Source organism: Schistocerca piceifrons, chromosome 1 (assembly GCF_021461385.2).
Source record: "Schistocerca piceifrons isolate TAMUIC-IGC-003096 chromosome 1, iqSchPice1.1, whole genome shotgun sequence".
In the NCBI taxonomy this organism is placed as follows: Eukaryota; Metazoa; Arthropoda; class Insecta; order Orthoptera; family Acrididae; genus Schistocerca; species Schistocerca piceifrons.
This window is the reverse complement of record NC_060138.1, coordinates 529,161,130-529,179,270: the sequence shown is the minus strand read 5'-3', so window position 1 is coordinate 529,179,270 and position 18,141 is coordinate 529,161,130. Positions and strand designations below refer to the sequence as shown.

The 18,141-nt window shown below is 40.4% G+C and overlaps 1 protein-coding gene across 1 annotated transcript in view; it reads left to right on the top strand.

Annotated features, from left to right (window-relative positions):
• LOC124746573 (ionotropic receptor 21a) overlaps positions 1-18,141 on the top strand; it is a 189,468-nt gene that overhangs the window by 93,083 nt on the left and 78,244 nt on the right. The window contains exon 7 of the mRNA XM_047248945.1: positions 16,189-16,329. Within this exon, the coding sequence (XP_047104901.1) occupies positions 16,189-16,329 (141 nt within the window). The remainder of the gene's footprint in view (positions 1-16,188; positions 16,330-18,141) is intronic.

Here is an 18,141-nt window from a genome sequence, read left to right as displayed (position 1 = left end):
AAAAACAAAGTGCCCCAAGAGCGTTGTCTGTCTTCATGAGTTAGGAAAACAACTCCAGAGACATGAGGACTCTTTTGAGGCCCCTAAGTGACCTGATCGCAGATATGTCGGGTACATCTGGAGGGTGACGTATGTGATCTGGACATAGCTGTACCACTCTCTGTGAATCGTGGGCAGCGGAGCAGCGGTCATCAATCAGAAAGGTGCCTAACAGTACTTTCGTTGAAGCCGTAACTATTATCATGAGGATGAGGAGGACTTTTACCCGTTACTCGTAAAATTTCGAACAGCGACCTTCAAATGGCCCAAGGTGTGACTCCTGTCCAATATATTCAGTCTTCAATTCGAAACATGTGTCCCAACGATAGATGACTTGGCAGATACCTCTATTGTAGATGTCAGCATGCTGGCTGTTCAGGAGACTTAGCATCTCGAAAATCACCTTGGCTTCGTTCTGGAAATGTCTGTCACTCACCTGAGGAAAGAGGAGGAAGTCATTGGGGGACATCTCAGGAGAATGCGGAGGATGATACAGTATTCAATAGCCAAAAGAAGTAGCTTGTGTGACTGCGTGTCAAGAATTAGCTGGGACTTTATCGTGGAGTAAAAAGACTTTGTTTGCCTTCAGCGTGAGTACAGTATTTAGCCCTCAAGAATTGTATGTAGATTAAAATGAAGTTTTTAAACTTAGAATGAACATGTTACTTTAGAGTAATTAATCAATATTTCTTCACTGTTAGTGAAAAGGGAATGTGCTCTTAATTTCTAAACATAGAACTAGTATTAAGGTATATTGATAATTCTTAATTTTTGGACCGTCTGACTACAAGTGAATGAAACACTATTTTCGTGCCATACACGTTTCGCCTATATACTATGCAAGGCGTCTTCAGAGGCCTGGAACATGTCCGTATTTTTACTACTTAGTTTACATTTTGGGGCAATGTACCTATAGGTTAAAAACAGTTCTGGTGGTTCGTTTTTGTTATGATGCAGTAATATTTTAAATTCTACTTACAGGTTGCGTGGACTATTTTCTACATATTACGTTTCCGTTCCATTTTTGGTGCCGTTCCTCTTCTTATAAATGCCGTTTGGGATTTTTTTCCACATTTCACAGCAGTAGCAACTGGACACTTGATTTGGTGCAATGGTTTGGTTTGTGTTGCCGACTGTCGGATGTTATTGCCAAAGATCGAATGTTATTGCCAACTTTTGAGTGTAATTTTTGAAGTATCTCTGATCTGTTTGCGTATGCATGCGAGTGTGTGTGTGTGTGTGTGTGTGTGTGTGTGTGTGTGTGTGTGTCCAGAAGGCGAAGGGAGGGGGAGACTTTTTTTTTTTTTTTTTTTTTTTTACTGCTTGTATGAGAGGTACGATCGTTAACTTATCATTTCTTTTATTAAGTGTAGTAGGGAGCCTGTACTGATGTGTGTTAACTCATTTGTCACATGTTTGTTTTCAGTTATGGCTTTCTGGATGTCTAAGTTTTCTTGCATTTGTATAAGATATTTGTTATGGTTGCTTATGACACGCAGGAATTCTAAAACACATATTCAAGAGCGGAGTTAAAATTCAAGTTGAAGGGATATGAATGATAAGCTTCAAAAAACCCATAACGGACAGAGCAAGGAGGACATAAAAAGTAGATTAGCACTAGCAAAAAGGGCATTGCTGGCCAAGAGAAGTCCACTAGTGTCAAACATAAGCCTAAATTTGAGGAAGAGATTCCTTAGAATGTACCTTTGCAGCACAGCACTGTATAAAAGTGGAACATTGGTTGTGGGAAAACCGGAACAGAAGAGAATCGAAGCATCTGGAATGTGGTGGTACAGAAGAATATTGAAAGTTGGGTTGACTGATAAGGTAAAGAATGAGGAGGTTCTCCGCAGAATAGGCGAGGAAATAGAGATAGGTAAGATACTGACAAGAAGGAGGGACAGCACGGTAGGGCATGTGTTAAGAAATAGTGGAATAACATCCATGGTGCTAGAGGGAGCTGTAGAGGGTGAAAACTGTAGAGGAAAACAGAGATTGGAACACATCCAGCAAATAATTGAGGACGTAGGTTCCAATTGCTGCTCTGAGATGAGGGAAAAATGTTGGCATAGGAGAGGAATTCGTGGCGGGTTGCATCAAGCCATTCAGAAGACTGTTGATGCAGATAAAAGTAAAAAAAGAGGGAAGACGGCGTTCTGATTTGCTTTAGCTTGTGTATGTGAATGTGCAGCACGACTACAGAAATGCACCTGTAAACAAACAAAAAATTTATTAAGTATCTCTATTCTTTCGACGTTATTAAGTATCTCAGTCAGACAGTAAATGTGCAACTTTCGTGTTGTTTCGATCATTGTTACAGCTGTTTTTCATGCTACGCTGTAAGACGCCGGGAAAATGACAAATTCTTCTACTGTAACACTCCATTACGAAGAGCGTGATAGCAGAAGCATACAGACTTAAAACGAACCAATGCCAAAACTGAGCAGCGTCAAAAACGTTTGTTAGCTCGCGGCATTCAGTGCTGCTCGGAGTTAGTTGCAATAGGCGGAGAGTGAGTTATCCTCTCCAAGGAATTCTCGTGGGTAGACTGTGAGAACAGTGATGGCCTCCTTGCGAACCTGCTGTATTTTTTTAAAGGCCGAGATAAAGAGTAGTGCCTGCCAGGCAGTTTCGCCCCTCCTTATTGCCTCGTAAATGTTATGACAACATCTCCTCCTTCTCCGGGCGAGTTGTTTGTTCAAACAACGTGAACATAATTCCGTTGATTTCTGATTCAAATAAAAATATAAACCATGCGCTCTTCAGTTTAGAACTGTGCCGCATTTTTTCTTTACACGTATTGAATTATCATCAGTGCAAGTATGTTTTGCGGGAAGTAAACTTATCGCTTGGCGAGCTCCTATTACGTGGTCACTATTCCCCGTGTAAATGAAACATATTTTCCATTCATAAGTGGTCACTTGCGTGACATACTTAAAGACTCATAAATCAATTATGTTTCATCTGACAGTACGCAATAACCTTTAGTTCATTTTTGTACATCAGATTCATTTATATTAGCTGATGTTTTGTGCTTATATGTCCTTCTCGTGTGCATTATTAATACTGACAGCAGCATTAGCTATACAGTACATCACTCTCTTCGTTTCAGCAGAATTTTTGAATTCGTAGCATTGTTAGTGAGTCCTCTGTTAAAATTATGTAGTATTAAGCATAATAGATTTAAGGTCTACAGTTGAAATTAAAAAAAAAAATACAATTAGTTTCTGTGTAAAGAAAGCTTCTGTTATGATGATGATGATGATGATGATGATCTTGTCAAATAAATATTTAGCTGCTAACAGCAGGTTTCCTCATAGTTCTTTCAGCTGCTTTGTTACTGATTTGCTCGATAAAATTTAGATGGCATAAGCATTAATAGCATTAAGCAGTATCTTATGTTTCATTGTTAATACAGTATACAGATCATTGTTCTACTTATTTATTATCGCTTGATGAATACACAACATTCGCGGATAAATACACACAATTGTAAGTTCATAAATTCTAACTTAAATACAGCATCAGGTCGCTGTTCTCCGTAGACTATGTTGTATAGATTTATATCAAATCATACAGGTCAAGAGTGAATGCGTCACATCACTATTTCTAAATTTGCTGAAGAAAATAAATGTTCGAGTTCCATATGATACCTTTCCAAAACTGCAATATTTTGATTTTCTGATGATTTGTTAAAACGCTGCAGACCTCTCTAAATGATAGTATTTTTGAAAATATCGTAACGAAAAGGAAAGCTGAAAAATTGTAATAATGAGACCAACAGTGATAGAGGTCCGAATTTATTTTCAACGAATTCTTTTTCCCAATACTGTGAGACGTGTTTAATACATACACACTTATGAGCTTTTTTCTTATTTTTCTTTCTGAAAAATAAATTATGAAAATTTGTAACATTTTCGAATTTCAAAATTATGTTTTGAAGGTATGAATAGTTACAGGATGTTGACTGTCTTGAGAAATGATAAAGTGGAACGACTGCTGACTGTCAGCTATGACATTAATTTATGAAATTCTTACTGTCAAAATAATTGTACTTAAAGATGAAAGAATCTGAAATTTTTTGATTATTTAGAAAATTTTTTCTCCAGACCGCCCATCATAAATGTTCTAAAAATTTCGTGATGCCTTAGTTAGTCATTGTACCTAGCGAATGTACAATCAGAGTGGGCAATACTTGTCTGTACAAAATGTGAGAAATTTTTTAGGTAGACCTAGCTCTACTATCAATGCCAAAAAATCATAGACACTTAAATATTTAAATTGATCGCTGATTTTAAGTAAATGTCATGTAAAACTGGTATTTCTGAATCAAAATAATTACTTTACAACATTACACGTGAGTGGGAAAATATTTCATAATTTTGTTCGAAAACAAATATAACAAAAATGAGATGAATAAAATATTTATACTCTTTTTCTTTTTATGATGTTTTTCACAAATTATTATTGTCTTCTGCTATGATTTTACTTCTTCATGACTTTCCATGAATTAAAATTGCCTATAATGTAACAATCAACACTGCACTGATTAAAAGAGTTCATTTGTTTTTCCACCTGCTTTTCATTGAACTTGTATAGCCAAACTTAATTTGCACACGGACAAGGATGATCCAACAAGAGCAGTACTTGGCAAATGGTAACTGCACACTGATCGTTTGATGAAGGCCATTTGAAAGCATTAGCAGGACCATGAGGTGTCATGAAGAAAACGCTTATGTCTTGCAGCTCAATAGAGACACTTATTTTCTGTCCTACCCACTACTGATTGTCATACGTACAAGAAATGAAGTCGCTCTCTACAAAGCCTTTTAATGTGTACTGTGGACTCCGCGTTTCACACTCAGTAACAGGCTGAATTTCCTGGAGAACCATTCTTGCAACGTATGTGTCACACCGCAATGCAATTCAGTAGTGAGCTGATTGAATTCCTACCACAGGCTTCATGGCAGACCGCTCTTCTCTCTTTATTAAACGGATTACACGTAATGTACTTTCATTTAGAATTAAGACTTTCACGTTTCTGGCTTATGTTGATATGGTGTGTACAAATCCAGTAGCATCTCTTATAGCATCAACAACTTCATGCTGGAGATTAAATCGTGTTGCAGTATGTTTACAGAGACATCCTATCACATCACATGCACTTTTTCCATGGTCTGTTGCTGAAAATATCCATTTTTTGTCTCAATTCCTTGCTACAGTGTTGACCAAGCTCATAAAGCTGAAGGCGGTTTTTAAAATGAGATGCTGCACCGTCAGTCACATACACATGTTTAGGAAATGCATGGCCTCTAGATCCTATGTCCTGACAACGTAGCGAGCATGTACACTATCATTAATGAGATCATCACTGACAATAGCAGAACAGTGTGATGTTCCAAGGAAGTGAGCAACACAAGTGAATGTTGATAACTGTGATGTGTGCCAATGGTAACTTTGAATTTCGTTCTGCAAAGCAACAGACCAGTTCTGAAGTGGCTGATTTTACTTCTGCTATGGCCTGTCACTGAATCTTCCGGATATGATGGTGAGCTATTCCTTTCCTGACCTAGTGCCTAATTTCTGTAATAAACTTCTCTGGCTGTACTGTCTTCTTCACCAACTCTCCTCCTCCCACAATGTATAGATTACATCATTGTCAGTATTCTGAATGTGTAATGCTTCAGCTGTCGTCACTTCAGCACCAGAACACACTGCACACTCCTGCAACCAACATTTAACTTGCAGCTCTTGACATATACTTAAAAGCATCATGTCCACCTCTGTGTTATTCTTCCCTGTGACACTGCTTATGGATGGAAATACAAGTTTCCGATTAGTGCAGCAAATACATGTGCATACTTCCTTCATTGGCTGACATTTTATCCATTTTGGTCGTAAGGAGCTGAATTTTGCGAGACCAGTTTTTAAATTCGGTTCCTACTTTTTCTTTAGGAGATATGTTTCTCTTATTGATCTTGTCATACATCTTTTTAGCTTTTTACCTTTTTCACCATTTTCACTAACAGAGATAACATGAGTCTGGTTAGGACTTCGCCTGCTGCAATTTTTGTCATCACTTAGGCAATATTCCAGAGAAACAGTAAGCGTATCATCTTGAAACGGATGCCCACAGTAAGAATCTGGAGATGCCCAAATACCCTTCTCATTCTTTATTTTACGAGCTTTTGAAATCAAACTATGTGATGCTTAGTGTGGCTACCTGGAATCAGAGTCCGTAACTGTACTGTCTCAGTGTGAGTGGCTGTTGAGATAGCAGTATTTAGGTTTTGAAGCCACACGTCACATTTCGTGTATCACTATCTTCAGGTTCTGCACCAAGAGAATCTACTATATACACTTCACAAAGTTTTGAAAATGTTGCTTTTGTAAGACTTGTTTCAATGTCTTCCACTTTTCTTTTTACATATTGTTTTCTTATTGTGCTTCTTACCTTTCTGGACGTTTGAGGGGGATATAGTAGAGGCTACAGCAGAAATGCTAACATTCAGCGCATCAACAACTTTACTCCCAGGAATATAAACATCTGCACTGCCTTCTTCAGTTTCACATTCAGGTAATGGTGATCGTTCAGGTGGGTTGTCACTAAATTTCTTCTTGTAGTGAGTGAGCAATTCCTGCACAATGGATGTGATGCTAATACCGTTATTTGAGGACCAAAATATTTCTGCAATAACTCTGACAGATTTCCAAAAACTGTGATGTGTTTTTCACTTTTCTTAAACACTACCTTCTTGTGGCGTTTTTCACACCCACACAACTCGCTCTTTCACTTTGTATTTCCTCACAGATATTGTATCTAACAAAAAGTTCAAACCAGACACAAAACTCGATGCTGAATGGTTCATCTTCAAGTTCTCACTCGTTTGTTATAAACAGAAGAGCGCTGGAAATAGTGTTGCCAACATGCATATTTTAAACTAGGATTTCAGTAATACGAAATAGGCGGAATGTTGAAAAATTTTTAACACTTTACACAGAAAAATATTAGCCACTGTGTTTGCACTGACTACAAACATATTAGCCCAATATTTTGTGTAATTCTCAAAAGTTTTCGGATGGGGTTTTTCGAGTATATAATTCGTAAAAACTCGTAAAAATGCAATTTTTTACATTTTTAGTAATAAATATTCACATACTACAGATACCTGGAGCAGAGAAGATACTGTTTAAAATTACATCAGTAGTATCTGGTAATGTGACAGGAACGATAGTGTTGTGTGACTTTCCAACTTAGGAAAAAAGTTTTTTAAGTGGAAAAATTAACTTAAATTTCGTATTTTCGTCCTAAACTTGTAAGTTAAAAGAAGGCCATAAGAGTGCGGGTGTCAACTAAATTTCAACATGCTAAGAGGGAGCTTTAACTCAAAACATCTGCCAGGTCTACAGTACTCTGGGTTTTTTTGTTCTCTACTATTTTAAGAGTTATTTACAAAATATACAATCTTCAGAGTGCCGTACCATTTACAAAAATTAAGATAAAACGAAACTACTTTGTTCTTAACACTTAAATTTTTTCCAAAGAAATTCATGAACACGAGTTGACGTGACCTATATGATTTGAGATGAAATCACGCGAATCTGATTTTGGTTTGTAACTTGGCTGTCTGTTGCGTAGATGAAATACAGATACAACTAACTGTTTTCTGAGGATTTCCATGGAGGTGTGTAGGCACCATGTCTTGAAGCACAAAGTTAGGACTTCTGTGTCAATGAATAAAGTGGTTTCAGCATCAGGACCTCTGGCCACCAAACAAATGTCATTAGCATAAATGAATTTTCTTGTGGTAATGTATACCTTGACTCGTTGCAGATCCGTGAAGGTCCTTGTTCTTGTTGGTATCTACGGAACACAATGAACGAATGAATATGTTAGAATTAACCTACTGAATAATTCTCTTTAGTCAGTTCATTGATTCTGCGTGTAACGTTTATACAGCAATTTAGATTACGGGATAAACTGTGAAATAGTGCTTCCATTTAAACGAGGACTTTTCGTGCATGGTATTAAATGTACTTTTGCCATTACGCGTTAGCGCACAAACGGAAAAGCGGTAGCCTGTTTTGCTTGTACAGGAGTCAGACGCAGTGAGGAATACCGACTGTTGACGTAGCTGTGTAATTTAACTATGTTTGTTAATATACAAATTAATCGGTTCACATATTTTAAAATTCGTTTTTATAGTATAATTTACGGAACACGACGCTTGTCCGAAAATACTGCGATTGGCGACCGAGAATTTGTCGCCAGAGCAAATGACGTGGCAATACAGGACAACAAGTTAAACACGTGATGACTTCTGAGGCTCTGCTCACCACAGGAAGTTGACTGTAAGTGACGTTGATCAAGACAGATGTTTCAGTGAGCCGTCAAATTGTTAGCACGTATCCGCACACCCGACCCTGCACACAGTCTACTAGCAGAGAGACTGTAGCTGATTGTACAATAGATCAGTACTTGTTTTTACGACGTTGGTCCCACTTGCCATGTGAGGTGCATATTCGAGAAATAACAAAGGAATCTAGAAATTCTCATCCTTCGTAATATCTCCTCGGCGGTATTGCTACCTCGTGAAGTGGAGGACAATGGTTTCTGTCTCTCGTCGGACATGGGTGTGCGTTACACACGTGCCGCTACACAGTTTGTTATGTGTTCACACTGGAATGTGATTCATTACATCATCTGACAACGAATTCATGTAAGATATAGAATAATAATGAAAAAATGAAATAATTTTTAATAGTGCGAGAGGCGTTCAATAAGTAATGCAATACATTTTTTACTGAAAGCAGGTTGCTTTTATTCAGGATTCCAGTGCGCCATATCATTCCCCATTCTTTTGGCTACAAAACCCCACGTTTCAACATAATCCCCGTTCAGTGCGACGATCTTACACCACCTTACAGGGGGGGCTGTGTGCCCGCACGGTACCACTCTACTGGTCGACGTCAGAGCGAACGTCTTGCTGCATCAATAATCTTCCCATTATTCATGTGCTGCTTCCTTCTCAGTGCATACTTCATTGGGCCAAAAAGATTAAAGTCGGAAGGAGCGAGATCTGGGCTGTAGGATGGACGAGGAAGAACAGTCCAATGAAGTTTTGTCAGCCCCTGTTGCGAGGCTTTGCGTTGTCATGGTGAAGGAGAAGTTCCTTTGCATTTTAGGGCGACGAACACGCCGAAGTCGTTTCTTCAGTTCCTGAGGGCAGCACAGTACACTTCAGAGTTGATTTTTGCACCACGAACGAAGACATCAAACACAATAAAGAAAAGTGCGAAGTTATTCACATGAGTACTAAAAGAAATCAGCTAAATTTCGATTACGTGGTAAGTCACACAAATCTGAGGGCTGTAAATTCAACTAAATACTTAGGGATTACAATTACAAATAACCTAAATTGGAACGATCACATAGCTAATATTGTGGGTAGAGCAAACCAAAGACTGCGATTCATTGGCAGAACACTTAGAAGGTGCAACAGGTCTACCAAAGAGACTGCTTACACTATGCTTGTCCGCCCTATTCTGGAGTACTGCTGTGCGGTGTGGGATCCGCATCAGGTGGGACGGACGCATGACATCGAAAAAGTACAAAGAAGGGCAGCTCGTTTTGTATTACCGCGAAATAGGGGAGATAGTGTCACAGACATGATTCATGAATTGGAGTGGCAATCATTAAAAGAAAGGCGTTTTTCGTTGCGACGGGATCTTCTCATGAAATTTTAATCACCAATTTTCTCCTCCGATTGCGAAAACATTCTGTTGGCACCCACCTACATAGGGAGAAATAATCATCACGATAAAATAAGAGAAATCAGGGCTCGCACGCAAAAATTGAAGTGCTCGTTTTTCCCGCGTGCCGTTCTAGAGTGGACCGGTAGAGAGACAGCATGAAGGCGGTTCATTGAACCCTCTGCCAGGCACTTTATTGTGAATAGCAGAGTAATCACGTAGATGTAGCTGTAGATGTAGAATAGCCCTCCAGAGTGCCAGAAGATCGTCGGTATGACTGTACCGGCTGAGGATGCGACTTTGACCTTTTCCTCCGGAGGAGATTTTGTGTGGCGACACTCGATGGAGTGTCGTTTTGTCTCCTGTTTGAAGTGATGAACCCACGTTTCATCGCCTGTGACGATGTCCGACAAAAAATCGTCGCTATCAGCCCCGTGACTCGTAAGCAATTCGACGCAGATATTCCTTCGTTGTTCTTTACGGTCTTCTGTTCGCCGGCGAGGATCCCAGCGGACACACACCTTTGAGTACCTCAATTGACGGACGAGTGTGTCAACACTAACAAGAAATGTCCAGCTGTGCGGCGAAGGACTGTGATTCGTCGATCACCTTGAATGAGAGTGTGCGCACGTTCCAACGTAGGAGGAGTCACAGCTGTATGCAGTCGACCCGCAAGCGAATGATCGGACAAGTTTGCGCGACCTTGTTACAATAATGATAGACACCTCGCCCAACGACTCACCGTGCTTTTGTTCAGTGTCGGGTCTCCGTAGATATTGCGTAAGCCATGTAATATCTGCGATGCTGTGGTTTTCCGCCAACAGACACTCAATGACAGCTCTCTGCTTGTAATGTACCTCCGTTACAAACGCCATTTTGAAGGGTACCTACATAACCGCCACCTATCGGAGCTACATGAAACTACGGTGACTCAAACAGGAATATCTCCCGGTATCCCAAATTCCGATTTTTGTCAACTGAAACTGACCAAGGAAAAAAATGTGATGAGTTACTTGAATACCCCTCGTGAAGCAACATCAAAGCTAAAATGCCACATTATGTCTTTACCAATACAAATACTGTTACCAAGTACATACTAAGAAACAACTTCTGAGGCCGAGTGAGGTGGCGCAGTGGTTAGCACATTGGACTCGCATACGAGAGGACGAGGGTTCAAACGCGCTTCTGGCCATCCTGATTTAGGTTTTTCCGTGATTTCCCTAAATCGCTTCAGGCGAATGCCGGGATAGTCCTTTCAAAGGGCACGGTCGACTTACTTCTCCAACCTTCCCTTATGCGATGGGACCGATAACCTCGCTGTTTGGTTCCCTCCTCCGAATCAACTAACCAACCACCTTCTGAAGTAAAAAAAAAAAAAATACTTAATCAAAATTTGTGCTATTCCGTTCATTCGAATAGCGCCTTCCCTCATTAACGTTCATTCGAAAAGTGCGTTCTCTCACTAACGTTCATTCGAAAAGCGCATTCTCTCAATAGGTAAACATAGAACTCGCTGTCTGCCCTCCAAAGAACCTCTACATTTACCAGTGAATAAAAAGTTAAAATTTTACGGAATGTTCATCGGTTTAGTGTGCTCGGCCAGAACTGTACAATTCACCACGATTCAATTATCTAAGTTCTACGTAGTATGCCACACTGAACTGTGGCCTTACAGCAGGAAGTCATGGTGTCCCAGAACTTCTGGAAACATCATTCGCAATGGATCTCATCACTTTTCGAACTACTCAGATTCCCAAGCAAAAGCAAATTAAAATATTTTTAGCAAACTACTACAACACCAGAAAATACTTCTGAAGCTGAATCAAGAGTCACGGAGCGCGGGCAAATCTCTACCGCTTCCAGAATGCGCAACTGTTCCTCCTGTCTGACTGGCTGTAACATACTGTATCCAACTAGCTTCATAGCTCTTGTCTGGCGGCAAGATACTTTACCTCATAGGCCGATACTCAAGCCTTTATGCAAAAAAATCGTATATCAAAATTTGTATTTTCCAAACACCAAATAATTTCGAAACAACCCCATCTTTATTTAAGGACGGATGTAATGATTTTGTTCGTAGGATACCTAAAATAGCTATTTTACAATAAGCATTTCATACCATGTATGTCATTCACTACTGATTCACACGCTCATTCAGCATAAACTGTTTCATACATAACATGTATGCTCCATTCACTCACTCGCTCACTTTTACAGCATGACAATGTAAACAGTAATGTCAGAGAACTGAAAATAATAATTACTGTTTGAAAGGGAAAACATGACATAATTTATAGATTTACGAAAAACATAATTAACTATGTTACCTAATCAAAAGTATCCGGATATCCAAATTTAATGCGGAATTGCACCACTGGATCTCACGAGAGGCATCCCAGCGACTATAAATGGAGGCCAGCAATACTGTATCGTCAGTACAAAAAAATTAAAAGCAGATTGGGTCGGTCACGACTTTTCAGTGACTTCGAATATGGATGACACCCTTAAAAAATCCGTGAGAGACATTTCAGCCTTTTAAAGAGGCCTAAGTCGACTGTCGCTGACGTGATTGTGAGGAAAAAATGCAAATCAGTAACCACAGCTTCACCAAGACCACGTAGACCTCTCGTGCTCACGAACAAAGATCGTGAAGCACCGCGAAGAGTGGTTGTAAAAAATCGCATGAAATCAGCGTACGGAATGACTCATGAGTTCCAAAGTACTACCAGCAGTCCAGTTAGCACATTTACTGTGTGTAGGAATACAAAAAGAATGGAATGTAACGGTCAAGCATTTCTGTAGTCAGTGCTAACCGACGGCTGAGGTGGTATAAAGAGCAACTGGAAACGAGTGATTTGCAGTGACGAATCACGCTATATCCCTTGACAATCTGATGTAAAGACATTTTGGCGAATGCCTGCAGAACGATATCTGTCATCATAAGTAATGACAACAGAAGTTCGGAGGAGGCTGTGTTATGGCATTGGGGAATTTTTCGTGGTTGCGATCTGGTTTACTTATTTCACATAAGAAAACGCTAAATGCAGAAGGATTGGAACACATCTTACAGCATTGTGTGCTGTGTACAGTAGAGGGGGAAAAATGAAATGATCGTACGGCTTTGCCGGCCGGGAGGCCCCATCCGAGTAACTTCAGCCGCCGAGTCTTATTGTAGTCGAGGCCACACTGGGCGACTCGTTTGCCGGTGATGAGGATGAAATGATGAGGAGGACAACACCTAGTCCACGAGAGGAGAAAATCTCCTACCCGGCCGGGAATCGAATCCGGGCTTGCTGCACGGGAGGCAATCACGCAGCCACTCAGCTAAGGAGGCGGACACAGTAGAGGAACAGTTCAGAGACGATGATTGCTTGTATCAGCATGAAAATACACCGTTTCATAAACTAGCCTTCTGAGGCAATGGTTTTTGGAAAATAACATTCCTGACAGGCCTGTTCAAAGCTCCGGCCTGAGTCCATTGGAACACCTCTGGGATGAGATAGAACACCGACTTTGCTCCAGACCGCAGTGTCCAACATCACCATCTTCCCTGGTTTCGGCTCTGGGGGAAAAATGGGCAGCAATTCCTCCACAGAAATTCAGCCACCTAATCGAAAGCATCACCAGCGTAGTTCACGCCGTCACGAAGGCGAAGGGTGGACACAGACGATGTTAATGTCCACTACTTGGTATCCGCATACTTTTGATGAGATCGTGCATTGATGTTCTAAAAGCTTACATAAAATTTCTTGGCGATTGATGTACAGGGAATTACTTCATTAATTCACAGGTTTGTGTGTGATTTTTACGGGATGCAAAACGTACAAGCGGGTGATTGGACGTACTGCATGCGAGCAAAAGGACGACAGGTGGCAACCTCTCAGACTGGGAGTGCGACTTTGAGAACTGAGAACAGAAAGAAGAAGCATATGGCTACTTAATCTTCAATGTATGTCGCTACGCCGAAGTGCTTGTGTTTTTGTTGCACCCTGTACACTGTAAGCACGGAGAATGCTTGACTGCTGGAAATGTACAAGGGGCGTTTGAAAAGTCTTTGCAAAATCCGAGAGATGGCACCACCGGCGCGTATCGAGGTCATGTTTAGTTAGTAGCATCTTTGGAAAGAACGCACACCAAGTTTCAGCCATATTGGTCTATTTCTTTGTGTTTGGCATTCGTGTGAATCAAGGAAGTCGAGTGATTGTCAAAAAATGTACGAAAAAGAATTTCGTGTGGTGATTAAACATTACTTTATGAAAGGCAAAACGCCTCAGGAGACTAAATAGAAGCTTGATAAACATTATGGTTACTCTGCGCCTTCGATTAGAACAGTTTATAAGTGGCTTCAAAATTTGCGGAGTGGCCAATGGGCACAAGTGATGCTGAACGTTCTGGACGCCCTGTGTAGGTTACGACTCCAGAAATCATTGATAAAATGCATGATATGGTGATGGATGACTGAAGAGTAAAGGTGCGTGAGACTGCTAGTGCTGTGGGCATTTCGAATGAACGGGTACATAATATTTTGCATAAACATTTGGACATGAGAAAGCTATCCGCAAGATGGGTTCTGCGATTGCTCACACTTGCCCAAAAATGGAATCGTGTGAAGTGTTGCAAGGGTGGTTTATAGCTGTTCAGGAAGAATCCGCAGGACTTTAAGCGCCGTTTCGTTACTGTGGATGAAACATGGATACATTACTATATACTCCGGAGACCAAACAACAATGTAATTAATGGGTTACCAAGGGAGAATCTGCACCAAAAAAGGCGAAGACTATTCGTTCGGCCGGATAGTTCATGGCGACTGTCTTTCCGGATTCGCAAGGGTTAATCCTCATGGACTATCAGGAAAAGGGTAAAATTATTATAGGTGAATATTATTCATTGTTATTAGACAGTCTGAAAACCGAGCTGCAAGAAAAACGCCGGCGATTGGACCGCAAAAAAGTCCTTTTCCATCACGACCATGCCCCAGCACACACCTCAGCAGTTGTGGTCGCAAAATTAATGGAAATAGGATTCCAACTCGTTTCACATTATCACGGTATAAGTGTATGTTTTTATTTTTATAATTGTATATTTTATGATTTTGGTTGGGGTGACTTTAAATATTATGGGCTAGCTTGAGACTTTTAATTAACTTATACCGCGATAACACTCGTACGGACATCGGCTGCCCCGAAATACGTACGATATAACATTTTTTAAACACAGCGTGCGACTCACCGCCTTCTAATAAATAGTTTGCGTGAGCGCTGCTATTTAGAAAAGAACATATGCGTAGTCTTACGCAAACTGTAATTATTAATATGGGTCTCAGGGGATACTGGTTATTTATGTACCAAATTGCACAAAGATTAACTGAGATATTGCGGAATGTAATGCTTTTCAATATTTCTTGTTCATTATTTGCAAGGCAAAACTGGAGAGAATCTCGTCTGCCGTTAGGCGGCCAAAATGAAACATACTGAACTCATTCAGTGCTGTGAATTTTGGTAACTAAAATTAATTTTGACTTCGAAATTAATGACAGATCAAAATTGAGATGCCTCTCGCATTTACATTTAATATTATGACTTGAAATTTTAATTAAATAATACAATCAGCGTAATGGCCGACTAAATCCTGCTAGGGGAGATGAACTCCCTGCACTACGAAGTTCTGTAAAAATTTTGTTAATTGGTGACAACTAAGTCAATAATACACACTATCTAATAACAATTTCTATTATATTTTTCAAAAAAAAATACAGATAAAACTTACGTTAATTATCAGACAGCACTACAATGGCGGCCTACTGCTAGACGAAACAAAACAGGAGAGATAGTTCAATCAAAGCACTGTCTCTGGTCTTCATGGTCTATGTTACACAGAGGTTATACAAAAAAAACTGTTTTTTTTAATTACATCGATATTTGTGTTTTGATAATAATAATTTACGTTCTTTACTATTTGTTATACATCGCGCACACGTACACAGTCTTGAAGTATTTTATAATTCACACGTCTCATATGAAAAACTTCATTTCCCTTTCTCCAAGTGTCCATTTATGTGACGTACCGTCACAACATCCCCCCTATTCTCCAGACTTGGCTCCCTCGGACAACTATTTGTTGCCTAATTTGAAGAAATAGCTGGCGGGACAAAGATTTTATTCAAGCAAGGTGGTGATTGTAGCAACTAATGTCTATTTTGCAGACTTGGACAATTCCTATTATTCGGAAGGGATCAACAAATTAGAACAGCGTTGGACCAAGTGTATAGGTCTAAAAGGAGACTGTGTCGAAAAATAAAAAAGGTTTACCCCAAACACGTAAGTAGTTTTTATTTTTGCATGGACTTTTCAAACGCCCCTCGTAAAATGCTAGTGGGCGTGTTGCCCGCTGTTGCAGGCTGGTACTGGGTGTTCAGCATCATCATCACGGCGTGCTACACGGGCTCCATCATCGCCTTCGTGACGCTGCCAGTCTACCCGTCCCTGCTGGACACGTGTCAGCAGGCGGCTGACTGGGGGTTCACCGTCGGCACGCTGGGTAAGGCATCGCCCACAAGCTGCGAAACGTCGGCATTACTTCACAAGACGGCCTAGGTCTGTCTGTTCCTCGCCTACATCCAATGTCAGTCTAACCTCTTAGGTTTGCTTGCCACATTTGGTTAACGGTGTACTTCCAGGTTTAAGCTGAGTTGTTTCCATTTTTGCATAATATTTCGGCGACCGTTATAGTTGTCATCCTCAGGCGCTGCGGGTCGTTTTGCTGTAATGTGTACTACTGCCCGACTCCAGGTACACTGTGAACTACTGTTAGTCAAATGCCGCAGTTTGTAGCTGACTGTAAATACATAAACTGCAACCAGTCACTTTTTAGAAACAGCTATTTATTCATTCCATTAACTGGTTTTCGAACTTTTTCAGGCTCATATTCAGATGGTTTTCCAAAAGTTACATAGCTATTTCAAGCATAATGCTGGGTGCTGGCTTGCGGCAGTATGTGCGGTTTTTGTTGTTAGTATCCATCTGTCTGCTTCCAGTGTGATAGCCAGTTGGTACCACGTCACTTACTCTTACACATTATGTATCAATATACACCGTGATAACGGAGCCTTGCCGCATCCACCATGTGCTATACAACTGTTACAGTTATATAGCACATGCTGGACACTGCCGAAGTGATCGGTAACATTCTAGCCAGGTATAGCCGCATATTTCCAGGCTGACTGCACCTGTTATCAACAACATATCCGACACGGTTCGTAATTCCAAAAGCCACAAGTGTAGGAAGACAGACAGAAAATATCCCTCACCTCCCCCCCCCCCCCCCACACACACACACACCAAGGAGAAAAAAGTTATAGAAAAATTGCCTTCCCCAACATAGGCAGAAACGACTGACACAAACAGAATCCCTCTCATTTATATACAGTAGTTGCGTAGCCACTGTGTTAGACTTTTGTTCACAGTCGTACTGTTAAGTGCGATACTGATAATGCAGAGTGCACACTTCGATTTTGTATGGTGTGAACTATAACGCTGTCAAAGATGTGAGAGTTTGTTACTGTCATATAACTTAAACTAACGACATGAAACATGTCATTCTCAAAAACGTTGAACCAAGGGGGCCGTCAAGCTTAACGTACTCATTTCAGAGAGGGAAATTTACGGCTCTGAATAAAGCTTGGATCGCTCCTGCATTAGCAAAATATTTTATTAAAAGGTAGTCCTGCGGTCGAATAACTGAGGGCGTACAAGCTATGCGAATTAAAAATAAGTGAACACAAGCAAACAAGGAAACATCAGTAATACACATTGAAAGGCTGCAGATTTAATTTTTAAAAACAGATGATTTATTTAGTAAGGTCCAAACTCGTACTGGAGCATTTTTACACGTAAATAAATTTACTTATCGAAAAATATCATGGTCCTTGAAGTATCTAGTGTGACACGAAAGACGACAGAATCCCCACGCAGATCAAGCCACGATGTATAATCAATCTATGAGCTTTTTCACTTACATTCTTAGATGCCCATAACTTATATCCCACACCGATCCGAAGTGTCTCTACATACGTAAATTTAATCACACAACTTTCCCGTTCTCACCGAAGGCACGGAACTTGAGTCTCTCTTCCATCGATGTCCCGAACTGTTCTCCTTTCTCTTCGTCTCTCCTGCTACCAAGCGCATTTCTTCCACCACTAACATCCACCAACGCCGTAACACCTCAGCCAATGGGAGCTGGAGAAATTGCCCATCAGTTTACTCCTTTCGTACAACACTTTGACATACATGTAATTGGACCACCCTTCCTACACAAACGGTTGTGTAACAGAAATACATATTCTAATCG